We start from the raw sequence: 22,183 nt of genomic DNA, 5'->3' as shown, positions 1-22,183 counted from the left end.
GTGTCATAAAGATACCCAAACTAAACCTATATTCTACAGTAACACAGTGAGTGCCTCTATCACATAACTAACAACAGAATACACCGTCACTGTTAGAAAGGAACCCACATCCTGCAAACGACACACAACTATTGCATCCTGTCCTGTCCTGGGAAAATAAAAGACAAGTTTTATTGCTGCCTTGTGTTGTCTCTTCTGTCCTTGACAGCATGGCCTATGGCCCTGGAGGCTCATAATGTAGACTGACAATAAACCAAGCTTTAAAACCTGACAGAAAAGGTTCAAGAATGAGTCGCTATTTGTGCGCATGGTGGATGCTTGTAAATGTATTTAGTGATGACAAAGAGGTACACGCTCAATTCCTGTTTGTTTGGATGTGTGTGTGTGTGTGTATGGTGATCAGGGTCTCACAGTCAGGGTCGCTCATGATCTTATGTCTGCTCGTACGTTATTTATGACCAGAAAGAGGAAGATGCAGAGTAAATTGCTGTTTGGTAGATAAATCGATAGCAGTCACCTGCCTCACTGATTAATAGCTTCCAGAGATGATAACATTTGAATAAAAGTGTTATATTCAGCCTTTGTTATTAGCATGTCAGCAAATATTCTGACTGATGATAAACTCACTGGCCTTGCACAAACGATTTCCCCTCTTCTTGCTGCTGCCTTGAACGAATAACGCGCTTAACATTAGCTACATAACAGCAGAAATTACTGAAGCTGGTTCAAGGCTACTATAAAAACACAGTTTTATATAACCATACAATAGTAAGGTTAATACACTTATACATTTTCAGAGTGTGTAACATTGTGCATCCAAGTTGTGGTTAACATACCGTCACCTTCTCTAAATCAGCTTCGGAGGAGGTGGGAGACAGGGGGCTGATGGGACTGAGGGAAGGGGAGCTTCCAACACTGGAGATGTACTCGGGATCAGGAACGTACAGAACCTGCAAAACAATCCATGGTTGTATTTACAAAGGCACTGCCTTTGTGCAAACACACATGCACGCACAGGATTAAACACAAGACACATTCTCTCTCCTACACACACAGTATGTGTACATACTCATCTGAACCACAAGTTTAGCAAGGCAAATAACATAACATCACATGAATAGCCTCATGCTGTTGACAAGAGAGAGAGAAAGTGACATGTCACGATGATGAATGTGTCGGAATTAGTAAGAGAATGGGTTGTCTGAACAGACCCACATTTTAACTTACATAGCGGACCAGTGAATTTTTGGCATCATTGCTTATAAACTGATTGTCTGATGAGTGGACTTGACTATACCAGTTATATTTCTCCACTGACAGAATGTGTGTGTCTTGTCTGCCACAGTAAAGATATACTGTCCATCTACTGGTATTCTCAGTGATGAATACTTTGAGTTCCAAATGTTGTTTAACTTTTAAAGACAACATAGGAAAATTGCTAGCTGGTAAAATAATAGTTAAATAAGAAGATTAATAACACTTTCATACTTCAACACCTTCATAATGACTGATAAAAGAATAAAAACTGCTAGCCTAGCTCTTTTCAAAATGCTTCATTAGCACCTCTAAGGTCTCCTAATTAGCTCAACTAATTACCGGGTCATATCCGTCTGTATAATCCCAAGTAAGGTGTAAAAAAGCCAAATTGTGGTTTACAAAGCCCTGCTGGTTATTTCTCACTGTTTCCATTCTTTATGCTAAGTTAGCTTGGCCATTGCTTGTAGTTGGAGTTTATTGTACGGTGCTGAGAGTGGTTCTATATTCTTATCCTCATTTAAAAGAAAGCCAATAAGCATACTTCTAGTGGTGGATAGTAACAACATACAATTGTAACTTATCTTCAAACTTGCACTTCATTAGAGGAAATACTGTAGTTTTGATTCCAGTGTTCTCATTTCACATACTAGTAAAAAAGATTTTCAAATAATAAATAACCTTGTTTGTATTTTACATTGTGGTATTGTTTCTTTCACCTAAAGAAAGAATCTGCATTTTTCTTCCACCAGTCCACCCTTTCATAATGTAAATAATAACTAACAACACCAACAACAACTTTGCATTGGTGGGTGACAGCTGAGATAGAGGAAGCCAACATTGGTGTATATGGCTCATCTAGATTCTTCTGGAGTTCAATTTGATGCCAGGAAATACAGTGTAAAGTATAATTTTGGATCTTTGTCACCCCCTCTTTTAACATGGGTCTATTTCTAAGAAAAGAAACCATGACAGGCAGAGAAGCTGGCAATGTTACTGGCACACTAAAGATGGGTAGCTTGTATCAAGCTGTCGGAACTAAAGCATCTTTAGGGGAGTTTAAGGATCACACATATTATACCTTTTAAGAAACAAAACAGGCATTTCGCAGTTAAATTCATCCTAATGGTACAAATGGCACTGTAATTAGCAGGCAAATAAGTGGAGATACAGACAGTTGGGATGTGTTTAGTGAGTCAGAGAAAGGATGATCACATGGTGATGTTTCCTAAAAGTCTTTACAAATTCCCACATCTAGGAAATGTTTAGTAAGTGTAAGATCAAAGCAAACCACTGAGAATACAAGAAGTGTCAGAGAGAACTATTTGAGCAGTCAGTGAGCTGCTGTGGATATGAGGCTGCTGTAAGACAGTGATGAAGTGATGCAGGCAAATCTATCAGTAAAGGCGTGCACAGCGGTTCGCACCTGGCCAGGCACCACTGCTCTGGAGAACAGCTTGTTCAGCGTAACCAGCTCGTTGGGTGTGGTGTCAAACTTGAGCGCAATGCTGTTCAACGTGTCCCGGGATTCCACCTGGACCACAAAACAAAAGAGAGACAATATCACACACCTGCTGCAGATCACTTCAATAAAGCTGTATACAGAAGACTTGAAGCTGTGACACAGATGCAGAAGAACATTTTTAAGGAACACAGTGGTGCAATCATCCCATGAAAGACTTAACTGAAGCTTATATTTGTGCATGTTAGATTTTGGGATGTTACGCAAATGAAAGCTGTTAGCTGTAATTAGCCAAACCATGGGATGCAATGCTGCTGGCAGAAATATGAACTGACATTAAGATCTGCAGCAGTCTCTCAAATTATAAACCACTTATTTTAAATTCTAAAAAATTTATATGATTCTACATAAGTAATACTCAAATCTTAGCTTGGCAACGGCACATAGGTACAACAGGTCTGTCAAGCTTTGGATTTCTCTACATGCTTAACTGACTTTAATAAATATAATGAACAATAACGAACAGTGTGCTACACAACAATAGGATGCAAATGTCAGCATGTCTGGCCAACGACCTTTCCACCCCCAGTAGTTACCAAATGTTCACTTCTCAGAGCGAGAAGCAAGCAGCAGGCACAGCTCCAGTAATGTGAAAGTTGGTCATAGATCCTGACTGTATTAGAGCATTCGCTATGTTAGCAGCTCTGTCCTGCTCTTTGTTGTTAGTCCGTTAGTTCGGCTTAGCGAACTACATATTGTTTTTGTGGAACTCACTAATTAACTGACTAATCTATTTAGCACAAACGCTGCCATTTATTTCTCATTGATAAAACACATCATTCTGAAGAATATTAAGTGTATAAACAAGCAAAATAAGAGAATCAAGTTTGTGTATGCAGGCTGCTGTTGTTGCTAACCCATGTGCTCAGCTGCAGCACCCTGCAGTGTGACACAGGTGCATTTGCTTGTCTCCACCAGTTAAAATCCATACAACAGAGATGTGCTCCACGTGTCTGAACTAGTTAAGCATCTAACATGCCCAGTGGGAGTTTCCAACTTCCAAATATGGATGACAACCATGTCAGAAAGTGCCTGTGTGTGTGAAAAACCTTGTATAAGTGCAAAAAGTGAGCTCAGGGGAGAGAACCCCAGAGAAGCAGACAGGCAGAGCTGAATATGAGCTGTGTATAATTAGGAGAGGATAATGGCCCTATGTGTTTTAGTGCAACAGTCATGGGACTGCCTCACTGGCTTTCAATATGCTGTATGTCTGTATGTGTGCACAAACAGTCCAAAAACACCAAGGAATGACAGCCCCTCCAAATTCTAGACGTGACAGATTGTTTCCGGGAGGATATTCTTGCACGAACAGACAGACACACACACAGCACAGTCACAGACAGGTAGTTGAAGAAGGGGAAGCAAGACAGACAAGCTGGAATAAGTGAGGCAGTGAGGCAGTCACACATGACATGATCAGGATCATGTCTGAGGCTGCCTGGTAGGAAACACATAACAACTTAGAGGGGAAGAAGCAGCAAATACAGAAACATGGAAATAATTAGCACTCAAAGTCATGCACTGACTCAAGCTCCAAAAACCAACCTTAGTCTCCAGGTAGTAACTGAAAGCCAATATAAAAAAAGTAGATGCTGTTGCATCAGGTGTCGCATTAGACAAAAGCAATCAATAAACAAAATCAAAAACAGAGAGATGCTGTTTTAATGGGCTGTAAGAAAATCGTATTTCAGATGTATGGAATACCCTCAACATACAGTAGCAAGAAAAAAAGAGCCATATGGGGACGTCACTTCAGAGAGGTGAACAGATTAAGCACTCACCACTAAGCGAACACATTGGAAATGTCTCAGTTAGTCTGAGCATCACTGTTTGGTGACAAGGCCCTGAGCTGGGGACAGAAGAACTGTGGTAGTAGGTAAAATGTCAACGATTTAGGAATGAGATAGAGCTGTTTGGTGACACCTGCCTAATAATAAATCTCCATTATGTGCAGCACAACATTCTAAATCTGTAATAAGTCATTGTTTAAGTTTACATATAGTATAGTTCCTGTCAGCAAAGAGACAAAACATTGATAATCGAGTAAAAGACAGTGGCGCATTCTCTGCAAGAAGAATGAACATCAGACATTGAAAATGCCAAAGCCCTGCAGAAAACTTGCTGTGTACGTGTGTAGCTATTTCAATTGGTTTGAAAACAAACTGAATCTTAGCAAAGACCAATCCCCAGTGTATTCACCCAGGCACCAATCCATAATAAGGCTCCAGCCAAAGAAAGAACACTACAGAGAACAAGAGGAATAACAACACTGATGAAATGTTTTAGGAAAAGGGTACTGAAAAAAAAAGTCAGATATATAATAACTGATTTCTGACAACGTGGCCAGCAAAAGACTAATCACAACATTCAAAGTAATACATTCACAGTAATACTGCCATGGTATACCTTTTAAATATGAAATGTCTTGTTTTTAGCACCATTCTCTACTAATGAGTAAATCAAATAGAGAAAGGGGTCCATTATATGTAAAAGTAGGGTTTAAAATGACACAATGTCTGCTATGTACGCTTTTAAAATAACAAATCTCCGCAACTGACAAAATAATTGTTTAGTCATTGTCACAGATCATCAGTCCTGTCATCACAGGATTTTTCTTACCCAATACTTCCTCTGTGCTTTTAAATTTTAACAGACAGAATCATCGTTAGAGTGACAAAAAGCTGGGTTGAGAAGTTGCTAAGTGCAACATAGGTCAAGATGGTGGGCTACATTGTATATGGATACCCCTGCTCTCAGGGGAAACAAACTAATCAGAGCTGAGGCAAGTCATGCTGCAGGAATACAGTCTCCCTGACACAGCAATGTGTGCAGCATTGAACAAAAGTATTGCAGAGATACAAGGTGCAGTATGGACTGGGTGTGGAGCCTGCGCTGGACTAAACTTCAGCATATAGAGTGTAGAAGTTAAAAAGAGAAGTAAACAGCAGAGGTTTCATGCTGTTCACATCTACATGGCAGTAAAGGGCACAATGCGGAAGGTATTGTCTTGTCTGAGATATTCTAGGCTTATGATCTAGCCTGGTGACCGTAAACAAAATAATGCTTATGAATATTATCGTAGAAAGAAGACTAATGAAAAATTACAATGTTTCTGTACATCCAGACAGCTATTTTTTTTATCTACTTGAAAGTGGAGATACACAATAACAGCAGTTTGGTGAGCTAATTCAATTGTCCAGCTTAATTAAATGTTAATTAAATCACTTCCTAGAAGCAAATCAAATTAGAAAGAATCTTTCATATTTCAAAATGCTATTTGATAACCTTTGGATTTTACTGCTTATTCATCAGGCCACAGTAAATTCAATGATTCGATCAAAGTTGAGATTAAGATAAATGGAGGATGCACAGCAACCAAGGCACTGAATAGGCTACACCAGGGTTACTATCAACACCATAATTCTCCCTATTCTGGTCATATAAATATGTGTGTGTTTACATGCATGTAACTATCTCAGGTATGACCAGGTTTTGCCCAGTATCCTATTTTGTGTTGTGTGTGTAAACATCTTATGCTGGTTTCAGAAATCTCAATAAGCTCTTACCCATCTACTACTTAAACAAACATTTGGTTTGATTATGATCAAACAAATGAGAAAGTCTGACACTGGCAGTGCAGATCATAAACAGCTTTCTTGCTCAAGTCTTCCATTATTGGTGATTAGATTTGGCGGCAAAATCCAGTAAGCAAATTGGGTTCATTCTGGGTTCAACTACTATGGTAAATGAGTTGATTTGAAATAGCACTGGGGATTCAAAGTGATGCCTGCACTAATACACGAGTTCAAAAACCTGCATCACACAGAGTTGAATTGCCTGTTTTGTCTACTTTGCATTTAGGCATCATGCCCTACATAAGATCAAGATAAGAGTTAAAAGAGTCAGGATAATACTGACTACTACTCCAGTGAAGAGCAGAAAAACCACAGAAGCAAAACCTCAAAGAGAGCACAAGGATGTGATGACAGGCATGTATTTCCTCTTAACTGTTATTAACAACTGCTCTTGGACATGTTTTGGCATTATCAAGTATTTATGTAATATGTCATCTCATCAGTTGTGTAAGGGGAGTCACAGTCATACAGAAACCACAGCAACATGTTAACTTTATAAGATGTTTCTCAAAGAGGACAAGAGGCATCATACGTAGACATCAGACCCACAGTGGCAAAGTTCTGGGACATGACAATGACACCATGTATTTTACAACATGGCAGTAAAAACGAGATAATAACATCACAGTATAAACCTAGATACTAGAAACTGTCATAACTGATCATCAATCAAGTATTAGCAGCCTCTGGTAATGTCCGTATCTGATGGCCAGCATTTAGAGGATATTAGGAGTTTAGCTGGGGAAATGAAGAGTTAATAATCAGCAGGGCTCCTACAGTGTCAGAGCCTTTCATCCAGACAGCCTTAGCACACAACATTGATTCTCCCTAGGTGCTATTTGCTAACGTCTCATTCATCAACTATTTATTTTTAGCTCTATAGCTCTGATGTTACTTCACTCCAAGCTGACCTACAGGGCTACACGGGTCTGCAGGACAGCTACAGCAATGTTTTCTGTTTTGTTTTTTGTATATATAGCTGCATAACCCAACAATTTAGGGTCACATTCTTGGCTTCTTTTGAAGAATTCTTAGTTTTTTTCTTTGCAAGTAGCTATTTTAAAGCTAACCTAGCCAATGACAGCTGTTGGCCCCTGCATCAAACAGCTACTCTTGTATCAGGCAAAGCTCAGCCAATCAATACAGGTAAAAATATCTGGTATTCAATGAAGTAAGCACTGGCAGAAGCTGGATGTGGGCTGATTTTGGCACCAAAAGTGGTGCAATAATAGCGTGATTCAACTTTGCCAGTTAAGCATAATTAATCATATAGGTGAGGTGTAATTTGCACGACAAGCTATGTGCATCAAAGAGGGATCGCAGCACCTGACTTGACCAAACTTCAGATGCATAGATCATACTGTAAAAGGAGCTATCTCTAACTCAATTAAGTGGCGAGGGACTACAGACATGCAAATGTGACTCACTGATAAAGACCAGTTATTGACACACTGACAGCAGAAGGAAGGAGAGTGGGAGGGAGGGAGAAAAGAAAGAGAGTGTAATCACAATCTGGATCATGGCCACTAATGACAGGTGGACCCCATCTTCTTATCCTTCAGATCAATAATACCCATTTTTCATCCAGAACTGGCAATGAATAATTAAGCTTCTTCTTGTTACGTTGACATCGTCTCTTGAGAGGAGAAGAATAGAGGAAGGTCACAGCAGCCATCTTTAAAATGACTGACATCTAGCTAATGGTCACCTTGTTCAACAGGAGAGGACGCACAGATTCAACAAGGGCAGCCAGCTAGACGTCTAAAGACTAATAGCGCCAATAAAGAGACTGCTAACATCTTGTTGAGACCATTAAGTATTGAACATGAGAGAACATCAGTGAGGGCTACAGCAAAAGGTCAAACAAGGAAGTAAAATGCAATCTCAGTGCCATGCCTTCTTGGTTAGATTGTTAGGAACAGCGTGTTCACTGGCTGATCCTTATTTTAGGTTCTCGATGAAAAATAAGAAAAAGCAGTGGAACTAATTAACAAACAGAGTGTAAAACAGAAATCCTAGTCAACATCATGAACTGACTATGTCGTCATTACACTGGAAATAAAACCCAGAGTACGGTTTAATCACCCATAATGCCACATCAGAGTCTATCGCTTCTCATGTTAGAGTAAAGGATGAAGCTCAGCTTTAGCATGACAGTTACCATGGCAACTCTGCCTAATGGCATGTGCATTGTCTGCAGCTACACCCTTGTTGATCATTGGCAGACCTAAATTTAGATCTGCTATAAGTGCCAGGGTAAGAAGTCACATTATTCTCTTCTGCCCTTGTGTCCTCAGGACACAGAGAAAGTTTTGTTGTCTCACTTTCAATTTCTCGTGGACTCTTCCTTTAGTTAGTCTCTGACCTCCTGCTTACAGAGACACAACCACAGGGACCTAATGAACCAGCAAAGCAAAAAGTTTCAAGGTGACTGTCTGGGATTGAATCTTAAGGGTGCACTTATTGTTATCTATTTATTTTAATGTATTTATTTTTATCAGGTCTCTGTTTTATTCAGGGGGAAATTCTAAGCACTATGAAAACTACAGCCTACACTTGTTGACTGTTATTAAACATGAGTATTTGATAAACATAAATACACAAATAACTGCGACTAATTCTTTATTAAAAATTCTTTTTAGAAGTAAGCATAAACAGAATAATCAAGAATAAACAGATCCATTCATGAAACTAAAGCATATTACTTGGGTACATAAACATACTTTATACTTATAATTAATAATCTTATAATAATTGTATTTCTTAATTATTACAATCAAAAGTGGCAATTTTAGTAATTGTTTTTTAGCTTTCCACTTGTATGGATGACACACTGCTGTCACATCGGCTAATACTGCTGCGATGACATCAAAATGCTGTAGGTTTAATTGACAACTTCATTTCCTCCAGCTGCCCAGTTAATGTCAGCTAAAAATTCACAGACAGGACTTGCTGCTACTCAGCACAGAATGTCTCTGAGACTCTGAAGGAGATTACTAAAGAACTCTGACTATTGTTTATCTGTACCTATAAGATGTTGGTCGATACTTTACTGCTATTTACCTGCCATGTTTACACTTTGTTATCTGCCCTTGACTTTATGGGGGCAGTTGGCTCCAGAGAGGTTGTACTGTAGTGACAGGACATTTTTTGAAGTAGTTTCGGTTATTAACACAATGATATAAACAACTGTGTACTGTCTCTAGCCAGCAACACATTCACATAAACAATTACTGAAACGATATTTTAGCTACATATTGGAATCCCAGGTTGAACATTTATTGTACTCTGAGCCTAAGCACTATTACGTTAAATAACAGTGCTTTGGCTAAAATATAACAGCCCTTCTTTCCATTACTCTCTGTGTTCTCCACACGCATCCCTCCCTATTCCCTCCTCCATCCTTTCAACCATTCCCATCCAAACACATCTCCAATCCCATCATTTCTCCTCATCATCTATTGATGTGTTCTCCTGCTCTCAGACAGAGAACTGTGAAAGAGCTGAAACAGTGGGATCCCCTCTCCTCCCCAGTGGTGAATAATGCAATCAGAGTGACTGATTGTTAGGAGGGTGCAGAGTTAAGATTGCCAACAACGTGTGCATTTCTCTCTCTCTCTCTCTCTCTCTCTCTCTCACACACACACACACACACACACACACACACACACACACACACACACACACACACACACACACACACACACACACACACACACACACACACACACACACACAAACACACACACTGCTTAGTGTATGAGTCATCTAAAGTCCACAAGTCCCCTGATGCCCACAACTGCTTTCTCTCAGCCGAACAGAGATGCATTGAACCTGCAGACTGGTGACACTGACTGACCACTGCTGTGTCATAATCTGCCTCTACCTTCTTCACATGTGATGGAAACAGGACACAGGACTCTTGGTCACACTGTAGATACTTTACCGTGCAGCACAAAACTGTACAAAGATGTTACAGCTGCACCTTAATATTATAATAATATTAAACCTTACTATTATTTTTATTAACCAGAATATATTGGCAGCACTAAGTACTGGCAAACAAGAAAATGTTCCAACCAGCAGATGTCATATGTCACAGGGTAACTGACTAGTTCAAGTTAGTGATGGTAGCCAGAGGAACATGAAAAGACAGAGCGTTTTGGATTCATCCTTTGGGCACAATGAAGGTCTGTACAGAACTGAGATAACCGGCTGCCTGTCCTAACAGCCTTGCTCTAAGCATGGCTAAAAATTGTTAAGAATCATGGATTATATGTTAAAAAAGTGAATGTAGAAACTTTTAGCGAATGAGTGCTATGTCCAGTGTTTCAACACAAGACACTACAGCACATGCAGTTTATAATGGTACTTGCCTGCTCATGCTGCTGGCAAGAACGATAACATCATTAATGCTGACAACTTCATTCTTTCTTCCCCAGCCTACAAACTGGAACGCAGACAGCACTTCCCCTCAAAACTGCTCTCAAGTGTCACTATACAAAATGTAATGAGAGTTTTGCTGTGCCAGATCTGCTTAGAGCACTGCAATAGGTGGGTAGGCTCAGGCCAAAAATGGACTACACATGACTCAACATTGAAAGAATAATTCCAGTTTATCACAGTGTACATGTTATCATCGTACACTTACTGGCCACTTCAATAGGGGCACCTGTGCAATCTAACACAATCCAATACAGCAATTCTACCATGAATTGTACTTTTACATGGTCATAATTCCTCAGTTTTTAAGTTGAAACTGTCAGAGTCATAGTCATAGTGGGTGGTGGAGTCATGCTGGAGTGCATTCTATTAAGAGGTCGTTCTAATGTTTTTGGCCAGTCTCATTCATTTTAAATACATCGCAATCACCTCTTAATATTGCGCACACGCGTATGACTCCACCACCTTTTTTTCACCTTTCTGACAATTTTACCTTAAAAACCAAAAATTATAACCATGTAATTGCAGAATTCATGGCAAAACCTCTATATTAGAGTGCATTGGATTGTACAGGTTCCTACACGTCATTGTCATGATTTAGAAATGTGGCTGGATCACTAAAAATGGATAAAGCATATGATGTGAGCAGTACAGAGTTGTTGGAACATTGTCTTACAACCCCAGGGCTACTGCTGTATGGTTAGAGATAATAGACAATAATAGTCTACAGCTTCCTGAGCAGTAGGAAATAATCAACTACATTTTGGGTCTGCTTTCAGTTCCATTTATCCCAAGTTGGGATAAAATCCCACATTTTAAAAGACAATGTGACCACATAAAATGATTACAAGCAAAAGTCCTTTTAGTCTTCATATGGACACATGACTCATGTTTTAAGCCATACGGAAAATTGTCCTTGTCCTTTAATGTGAACTTTGAGTAAGATTACAGCACACTACTATAAAACTTGGCTTCTGTTAGGGTGTTGTGCTCTCTGTAAATCACTAGTATCTATATTCATTTGGATCAGATTGAGGATCAGCAGGTGCTCTCTGTTTAAAAGTTAAGGATTAGGACCAAAAAACTAAAGTTGTGGATCTCTGCTTTCACCTCAGCCTTTTTGCTTACAACCAACTGCTAATGCTTCCTGAAATGATGGATTTACTGTATTAGTGGTGCCACCATGTTCCAAAATCAACTGCACTTCATTAGTGTAATGTTATCATCACTGATAGAAGTTGCTAGTCAGGACACCTTGTGGGTCCTTGGAGTTCTGACAAAAACCAAAATAGCAGCCCAACTAGAGCAACTATGTCCGTGGTGTGATAATGTTGGTGTATCGGGAAATAAATGTGTAAACGTGTGGCCCTCATTTCGTTTGACTTTGACTATCTGTCCTCTCATGCAGTCTTTGGGAAGAGAGAGACCCCACCCCCTGTGTGGCTAACCTTTGTACCACTCTTTGACTCTCTGTCTGCGCTATTGTGTCTCCTCATCTGTCTTTGTTGTTCTCAGAGACTTCAAACACTTTTTAATTGGATCCAGATCAGCCAATAGCTGGAATTGACTGGAATGGACAGACGTTATCAGTGTCTAGGCAGATGGGCTGCAGCTACTCAGGTTATTTCTCTATTTAAAAAAAGGAAGAAGGCTGCGTGTGAGGTAGAAAGGGGAGAGAGAGATCATATTGATAAGGAGGCATAAGAGGAAACCCTGTTTTTTCATGTCGGCACTCTGATCAATTATAAACTTATCTGCCGGAAATAACGAATAATTGCAGGCCGTGGGAGATGAGTTTAAGATACAAGTGTTTTGCAGTGTAGCAGAAGCTTGGTTATATGAACTTAAACAGTTTCACCACCCCGAAGCCTCCTTGCTACATGCAAGGATGTCAGGCTACAGGACACAATCACTGGCAGAGCTCTATCCATCAGACTAATAATAAGGGGGGAAGACAAAGAAAGAGAGTGATGGCTGACAAGAACATGATTGGTTTGCTGTGTGATTTAGATATGGATCTGTTCCCCCTAATTAAACATCAACTTTCACATAGTGTTTTATTGCCACTTGCATTTCTGTCCATCTTGTTGACTTTTAGTGGCCTTTATGCTCTCATCAGGGCTGTGACACTATGCTTTGACAGGTTTAGGTTCAAACCCTGGTGAAGTAAACAAGGGCCTGTCAATCGGCAGGTCTTGGATGACCAACAAGTTGTGGAGGCGGTGGATGTAGTGTCACTGTTCTTGAGGTGTTGGCGATGGGGGAAGGGAGCCAGTGCAAACCTCAGTTGCCCCTGGACCTGGAAGCAGCAGCCAGAGAGACCCATCGGAAAAGTAATTGTCAAAAAGGGGGAATGAAAAGACAGGAGTTTGGGAAGAGGGACTGTCATCTGAGAGAAAGACCATAAAGTCTGGCTTCCTTCCTTCCCATACTTCCTCCTCTCCTTCCTCCCTTCATCTACTCTCCTCCACATACGGAGCTGATCTGCAGCTATCCCACTCCTCACTGTTGCCACGGAGAGCGAGGTGAGGAAAGGCCGTCTAATTGCAGCTGGATCTGAGGGTCATTTCAAGAACACAAGCTGGCAGAGCAGACACAGGCTCCATTTTCATTTCATATCAGGGAACGAGAGCATTCTCACCCTTTCCTTCTTTCTTTATTTCTCTTGCAGTCGCGTCATGCCCCCCATCCCCGCCGCCTCTCCTACACAACAGCTAAATCAATAGAAATGACAACGCAGTTGGAAGGTCGTTCGTGAGCACGGCAGACTGTGTTGGAATGCTTGCCGATATGTGACACATAAAAACAAAGACACCTTCTGTCAGCACTCCTGCCTGTCTGTCCTGCTCTGATCCAGCTGGAGGATGCGTACAGAGCTGCTATAATTCATCTCTCCTTCCTATACAACAAAATGTAAAATAAAGCATGAAGCTGAGCGAGAATACATCATTTCCATAAGCTACCCTGCTCACACACAAACACACACACACACACACACACAAACACACACTTATGTGAACAGTTTGAGAATGAGGTACACGTGTCTCACTGGCAAAATACACAAAATGCTTCTCCCCTCACTAATGAGCTACCGAGCATGGTCAGACATGGTGCTTTCACATAGACAAACACAACCTCCACAGATAAAATATTACTGGAGCTAGTCAGAGCAACAGAAACCACCAGCATCAGACGCACGCATAGAAGCAGCAGCGGCAGCAGCAGCACGGGAGAAAGAAAGACATCCAAAACATTTGACATTAACACACAGAGAGCGGAGTTGCTTTTCCATTACTCACAGAATATTCAATGGTCCCTTTGGGTCTCTGGAACGACATGCGCCTCCCATCCTTCTTCTCTGGAGTCTTCTTCTGCCCGGTATCTGAAAGCAAGCGAGGTAAGGTACGCATTACATTCATGTTCCTCTCTCCCCAGCTTGTCATAAGCTGCTGTTTCCCAGCCCTGTGGGTAGACAGCTCATTCGTCAAGAGTGAGCGAGCCAGCCAGCCAGCCAGCAATGTGAGCTGTAAGTGCTGGACCACTTTTTCTCTCTCGCTCCCTCTCTCTGTGTGTCGCTCTGCTTCTACCCTCCTGCTTTTGCTCTCTCTCGATCACACTGTTCTCCCCTCGCTCTCACTCTCTCTCTCTCTTTTCCCCTTCTTCTTTCTAGCTCACTGTACAGTGCAATGACAGCCGTTGAAAACCGTTCACCTTGTCTTCCTCCCCTGTTGCCTCTCATGGCAGACAAAGACTAGGTTGACCTCCATCGGGGTATTGCCGCTGTGGTTGAAAGCCTGAGAGGAGAAGAGGAGGATGGAATCAGGATGGAAGCAGGGCGTGCAAAAGGCTGGAGATAGGGAAGGGGAAAGTGGGGGCTGAACAAGAGGCTGCATGGAAGAGAAGGGAGGGTTTAGTGCTACGTGTTGGTTGGGTAATGAGGAGATTCTGAAGAAGAGAGTTGAGGTGTAAACTGAGCAGTCATAGGGGCTCTGGTTGTTTTAAGTTATCTATCAGGGGATAGGACAATTCTCCTTCTTTTTGCAATGTACTGAAAAGGCTGAAAAGCTTAGCAACACAAACAAAGGGGAACAAGGCAGATGGGGCATTTTAGGATGGATGGTTGGGAGATATCAATGCAGAAGGTGGAGAATAAGATGAGATCGTAGCTGGCAACTTGACTTTTAAGTATAAAAGGAGAATCAAAGGAATGAAAAGTGGTAAAAAAACTGATGCATTTAAGGCTACAGAAAAGAAATAAAGGTTGTATGATGGCAGAAGAAAGTGGCACATGAAAGAATGAAGATGATGGATGGAATATTGAAGCAAGCAGATGAAGACCGATGCAAAAGACAAAGGACTGGAGATTAAAGAAACTAGAAGGAGACTGTTAGACATGGAAAGGATCTAGAAAAGAGGATCGAGCGTGGGAAAATGTGATCGCAAAACATATATCCTTTTTGTTGATTAGAGGGATAGAGTGTGAGGGACAAGTAAGCAACTGACTGGGGGAGGCCATTCTGGGTTTTACCTCAGACATGACCCAGCCGGTTTCATTCGAGATTTGCTTTCAGGTTGGTAAAACACCTGGATTCAATAACCTCTGCAAGTGACGAGTTCCTTATCTGAGCCTTGCTTCATTTGGCCTTGTGCTTTTCTCCTATTTTTATTTGTTTATCAGTTGATAAAATTCAGTGTCATTTCAGTCACCTTATGTGCTGCCTGCGCTGTTTTTATGCTAGTTTTCCTTCCTTTGTTGCTACATAACAATCAGATTTCTGGTACGGTCAAATGCAGAATAGCTTTAGGCTAGTCTTGTAGGCAGACATCAACAAGAAAGAAAAAAAAAAAGATTATTTGGCATATACAATTGGATGCTGACTAAGTGAAGCTGTCGTAAACAAACATGACAAAGACGTAGCCAGCAGTCTAAAGCAGAAGAAGTTTAAATCTAGCATCCAGGACACTGAAGTAAGAACTTGAAATGCTTGATAACTTGATAAGCATGACTGCATATCTCCAGTCTACTACCAGTGTTAGGCTGAATCACTGTATAAAATAAACACAACAGAATATTTAAATGATCAAACTTCTTCGAACAAGTTGAATTGGGTAATCGAAAGCCATTGTAACTGGATATAGATTAGACAAAATGCTACAGAACCTTGCCTGGGCCCTCATATGCCCACCTAACACGTCTTTCTTTTTTTGGTGCAGTACATGACTAATCAGTCCCTTTATTTGGGTTTTTCCTCATCAGGCATCTCACATAGCTCAAAACATGAGTCACACACCGTTGTTACTATTTCTCGAGCTCAGGACTGCCTGGTAGAAAGTCAGAGGGGAGGGGAAATTAGAGTTGTTTCACGTGGAAATATCAGTCTAGTGTAGAGGATTCCATTGGTTATGTTTGTTTAGACTGGAAAATAAATGAACATCACGATAAAATATTTAAATATTGTTATTTTCTTAGTTTTAATTGATACAACTGAATAAACTTAATTTGTCAGTGTTTTCAAAATTTAGCTCATGACCACATAATACACAAACATATATATTAACTAATTTTAGCAACATTTTAGCATTATGGATGTGCATGATTCGCTAATATACACATTCATCTTAATGCACGTGAGTAAAGTCTGACAACACTGTTACTATGGCTCTTAGTCTTGTTTTTTATTTCTATTTTTGGCATTTACATTTCTACATGTGCAAAAATGCAAGCTGTTCCGATTAGATTTATTGCCCTATCACCCCCCTCTACTGAGAGCTGGTTCTCACCCAACGTATGACGTGAAACAGCTAGAAACACTTTTGCTTTCTGATGACATGTAATATGAACTAGTTCTTTTCTTGCATACACTCGACCTGAGATGGGCCCTGACCCCCAAGTGGAAACCTTTTGCTACTCACTTGATCATGTGATCATATCTCAAGCATTTCCTCACCACACCTCCAGAATATGTATACTTCATTTAATATCAAACACTCTCAAACATTAGAGTACTGTAAGAAAAAACCTGTAGCATCATAAAACCCTTGGATAAGAAGATGTATTGAACAAAAACCATTCTGTGGGTGTGTGCCATATTAATTATTGTTTACCCAAATGAAAACTTTGGAAGGATGATAACTTTGAGTGTGAGAATACAAATTGAAACTGTGGACTGTCGATAGCTATTTGGAGACAACACACCATCACAGTACTGTACAGTAATTCCATTTTTGCTTGCTAAGAAAGATAATCCCGTGTCTCCCAGTGCCATAGACTGTGGTTTACTACTTGTGGTTAATAAATAGAAGAGGTGTTGATCTACAATACAGATTTGGGTGGTGTTTTGCTTTTGTCATACTTGAGATGCTACGTAAGAACAATAATGTTTAAGCCAAGAGGATGCAAAATGCCCCTGACGCCTAAATAATACAGAATGAGATGAGTGGGAGAGAGTTAGACACGAAGAGTAAGGCAGACAGAAAGTGAAAGCGAATAACAGATATGAATTAGCAGCTGCAGGGGTATTTGCACATGGTGAGCCAGTGATTAGTCTAAAATTAAACCTCACCATGGACGCTGGCTCAAGAAATGGTCGATTTATTCACACTCCAGACACACAGCGGAGGACAGCACTAGGGCATCTTCAGTAACAAAGGCTCTGGTTTAATTGTACTACGCAGGAAATGAGAACATCTGTTTTCTGCTGAATATGCCCTGGGAAACAATTACTTAAGTCCACTAATAACTGCCTGTTTCTTTTATTTGATTTATCTGCCTACAGGAATCTACTGGAATTTTAATTTTCAATCAAGGATGTGTCTGCGATCAATATGCAGACTGAAAATCTTTAGTATTTCCTGTTTAGATGCAGTCTTTGCTTCAAGATGTTACCTATCATGCATGGAGACAAAGTGATAAAACACACTATAAAAACTGGGGCTTTAGGGCAGTGCAGAGGCTGTAGCAGAAAGGCAGCAAGTAATGAGCCTGTGGCCAGTGCCAATTTAGATAAAATAAACACTCTTATCTCTGTCGAACAGCACAGTGGAAAAACTTCTAACTGAGGTCAGCTGAGATCTCTAGTTATTTAATTTCTTGTATAACCAAGTACAACAAGTTACCACAACATAAGCTACTGTATTTCACTGTTGTCATTTCTTATAAATTACATTTTACTTGGCTCATTAATGGGCTGGATTACAATTACACTCAACTGTGTGTGAGAAGCTGCATGACTCGCTCAGACCCTGAAAGGAGCTTCTGTGCGTCAGGAAAAACAATGACTGCCTCTCACTAACCTGGGATGTGAACAGTCACAAGAAGGCCTGCCAAACTTAGCAACTTTACAAAAAAATGCGTTAGGGTGGCTTCATACGACTCATGCTCCACCACTCTGCCTCATGGCAACAAAACAAGGCAGAAAGGAGGACAGCAGCTACCAGTGGGGGGCAAGGTGAGGACAAGTAACTCCACAGATGTCTACCAGAAATTCACAACAAATAAAAGAATTTGCAAGTGACCTTTTTTAGTCATGTTGTAGGTTTAACTGACCTCTGCAGCTCTGGGGCCTAATTTGTATTTTTGGGGATCTGCGACATTAAAGTGAGTGACTTTTATTTAACAAAAGAAAATAAAAGAGGTAATTAACAAGACTATTTTCTCTAGCTAAAAAGAATATATTAATTTTTATTCAAAAGATATACATCTTCATCAGCTTTCTCTTTGTGTCCTTGCTCACATTTAATTAAAACTTGATGAAATGCTCAGCAAAGTAAATCTACAAGTAAGAAGTATATCTCTAACACGGACATCAATATAAAAGCATTGGAAAAAAACAAAAAACTACAATAACAGATTTCTTTTATATTTGCTTTTTTTTTGTTTCTTCGGTGATTAAATGTAAAAGAAAAAAGAACAACATTCAAGCACACAAAAAATACAGCACGCAGGCTACACCCCTTTGGGAACTTCTGGAACAAAATCAGCAGCTGCAAGGGAATTATACAAATGTGAATTATAACTGACAAGTGCGATAAACAATTGTTACTGTATTTGATACTAAAACCGTGCTGCATTATGTATTCATGCAATCTGTTGAGTATGAATCACGGGCTGCTAAATATATAGTCCACTTTGTACACGGCCATGACAAACTGTAGCAGGCAGGGAATAGGAGAGTCAACAATTATCTGACTAACATTCCCTCGTGGTCTGGTAGAGTACACAAGCAGCCAATTTCCCTGTGCTCCCTTTTTTCCTGCCTTCTGGCTACATACAGCCATCCCCAGATGTTATTTTTAGAAACAGTTATGGAGGCAAGAGTTTTGCAACACAGCCACAATAAACAGGTGCTGTGCAGGACACAAAGAGCTGGAGACCTTCCTCTAAACTCAGCGAGGGAGGGAGGAAGGAATGAGACAATGGCTTAGTGTTCAGAAGATAAACACTGAAACACTTGTGAAGCATAGGACAACAATATAAATATTGTGATATAGATATATTTTAAAAAAAAATGTTTTAACCCATATCATCCACTCCTAATCAATTTAAATGCAGTATATGAAAGACTAAAGGTGGATTCACACAGAAAACAGAAAAAACAAACAAACCCACATTTAATTTAATGTGAATGGGGGAAGTGCAGTCAGCAGAGACTGGCGACAGGGCAGGCTCGGCCAAAACAATGCAGCGTTGTGCAAAAAAGTTGGATCTGAATTACGCTTTCTGCAACATAACATGATGTAATCAGACCAGGTGCTGTGAAGACCATACTTCTACCTGCAAATGTGGATTCTTGGATTACTTGTACCAATAATGCTATATTTCTGGTGTCTACCTCAAGATCACAGTGAAAGCTGCTGTGATAACTTTCCACAGTTGTAAAATCCCGTCTGGACATCCCCGATCATATTTCCCTATCTCACTGATACGGGAAACAACACACCTCCTCCAACGCAGCCACTTGTTTGTTTTAAGGCAAATGTCTACGTAAATCCTGCCCAAGTATCAACAGCCATACTAGCAGCTCTGTGTGACTGCAGCTAGGCACAGTGGGCCCTTGTGCTATGTGCTACTAAAAGCTGGTATGCCAATGTTAAGCAGGTACAATTTACCACACAAATATGCTGACCAAACAACATCCTCCCATTTGTTATTAAGCACATTTTTTAAACTATGACAACCATCAATAAGCTGTTCAGATATTTCGGTGTACGCCACAGTTGTAGCAGCTTTTTGCTATCGGATATTAACATAAAATTAATTTGCTTGATATTTTTAGCTTTAGTTTTTCTAAGAACCTGAAATTAAAAGATGACACTTTAAACGTACAATGTGAATCTGCTTTTAACGTACTAGATTTAACGTACAGATTTTGATGACGTTTATTAAATTCATAAATTAGTTGCTTTAATTATTTGCTTTTTATAAACACATGTACACTCAATACTTAAAAAGTCATCAGTATCATACACTGTACTGTAGCTGTTTGTTCCACCACAAATGAATGCAGTAAAGTTATGGTACAATATTTTGGGACATTAATAAGCATTAAATTAAAAACTTCCAATTTTAAATGAGTAAAAGTTAGGATGGGGGGTAGAGTAAGCATCAAAAAGGACCTGTACCTGAATTAACAATGGTGGTTGGGATGTTGGATACTGATTCTAATCATGAAGCTACATTTATATTATTCTTTGATATAATAAAAGCTTATCTTCAACCCCAACTCCATAAAAGTTGGGAAGATGTGACATGTAACATAAATAAAAACAGAATGCAATGATTTAATAATCTCATCAAGCAATATTTTATTCAAAATACAACATAAACAACATATCAGATGTTGAAATTGAGAAATGTTACCATTTCATGGAAAATTTGAGCTCATTTTGAATTGATGGCAGGAACACATCTCAAAAAAATTGGAAGAGGGGCAACACTGGCGGCACTGCATTAAAAACAGGCATGATTTTCTCCTGGACATCACTGCATGGACTCAGAAATCACTGTCTGTGAACACAGTTGAGTGTCCAATCCACAAATGTAAGTTATAACTGCATCATGCAAAGAAGAAGCCGTATGTGAACAGGATGCAGAAATGCCATTGTTTTCTCTGGGCCAAAGCTTATTTAAAATGGTCTGAGGCAAAATGGAAAACTGTTTTATGATCAGAATCAAAATTTGAAATTCTTTTTGGAAAACATGGATGCCCTGTTCTGTGGACTTAAGAGGAGAGGGACCATCTTGACCAGCTTGTTATCAGTTCAAAAGCCTGCATCTCTAATGCTATGGGGGTGCATTAGTGCCTATGGTGTGGGCAGCTTACACATCTGGAAATGCCCCATTAATGCTAAAAAGTACATAGAGGATTTAGAGCAACATATGCTCCCATCCACACAACATCTCTTTCAGGGAAGGCCTTGCATATTTCAGTAAGCATGTGCTAAACAACATACTTCATCCATCACAACAGCATGGCTTTGCAGAAGAATCCAGGTGCTAAATTGAAGCCCAGACCTTTCAAGTTGCACTTTACAGGCATGACTCTCCTGAATCATTCAATACATCCATAAGTCTAAGATTTATTAAAGTGGGATAGACAGGAGTTCCCACTAACCTTAACAATTTACCATTGACCACCAAACTGTAATCAGCTCAATCAATCAGTCCAAGTGTATGTTCATGCTAAATTTAAAGGAATTCCATCAAGGTGTTCCTGAGATATTATTAACGATACAGGGTAGACGCTTGTTCAGTCTGACATGAAGTCAAGAGCCTGTGAAAATTATATATGCAGTTAAATGCTTACTCAAATGAAACAGAAGTAAAAAGAGCTGACTATCATACAATGTTGAACTCTGGCATTAAAGCTCTGGTGAAGCTGCTATCTTAACACCAAGTCATTAGGTGCACATGACAACTTTAATTGCAGTGAAGAGGAGCTCTGAGTTTCATGGGCCTCTTTCTCCTGTGCAAAAGGAAGTCATATATTATCCGGGGCAGGCTACAGTGTGTTACCATGTGCAATAATAGGTAATAAATTAAGGTATTTTGAAATTAAGCTGATAGGCTAAAGTCATTGATGGTGCCAGGGCTTGTTTTAATATGCAGAGATGGTCTTTTTAATTTAGAGTTGAAGGATAAGGATAAGAGCTTACCTTGCTAAAACAAACATAGGTTGTACCTGTCGTTGACTAAAGACAGCCTAACTTTAAATGTCACCAGCGTGCAGGAAAGTAATTAGACTTCCTCTAATTAATTTTTCACATTGCAAGAGGGAGACAGATAAAAGCAATGTATCATACAAACAACAACAACTTTCTCAATTAACAG

General features: G+C 39.9%; 1 protein-coding gene across 5 annotated transcripts in view; it reads right to left on the bottom strand.

Annotated features, from left to right (window-relative positions):
- oxr1a (oxidation resistance 1a) overlaps positions 1-22,183 on the bottom strand; it is a 141,551-nt gene that overhangs the window by 31,106 nt on the left and 88,262 nt on the right. For 3 of the 5 annotated variants that reach the window (XM_067508913.1, XM_067508915.1, XM_067508914.1), the window contains 3 exons: positions 14,154-14,236; positions 2,681-2,788; positions 837-950 (listed from right to left, as the gene is read on the bottom strand). In XM_067508913.1, the coding sequence (XP_067365014.1) occupies positions 837-950; positions 2,681-2,788; positions 14,154-14,236 (305 nt within the window). Of the gene's footprint in view, positions 1-836; positions 951-2,680; positions 2,789-14,153; positions 14,237-14,565; positions 14,695-22,183 lie in introns of those variants that run through there. The other 2 variants (XM_067508916.1, XM_067508917.1) reach the window with 2 other exon arrangements.

This window comes from Channa argus, chromosome 7 (genome assembly GCF_033026475.1).
Source record: "Channa argus isolate prfri chromosome 7, Channa argus male v1.0, whole genome shotgun sequence".
Classification (NCBI taxonomy): domain Eukaryota; kingdom Metazoa; phylum Chordata; class Actinopteri; order Anabantiformes; family Channidae; genus Channa; species Channa argus.
The sequence above is the reverse complement of the archived record's forward strand: the minus strand, read 5'-3'. Positions and strand labels throughout refer to the sequence as shown.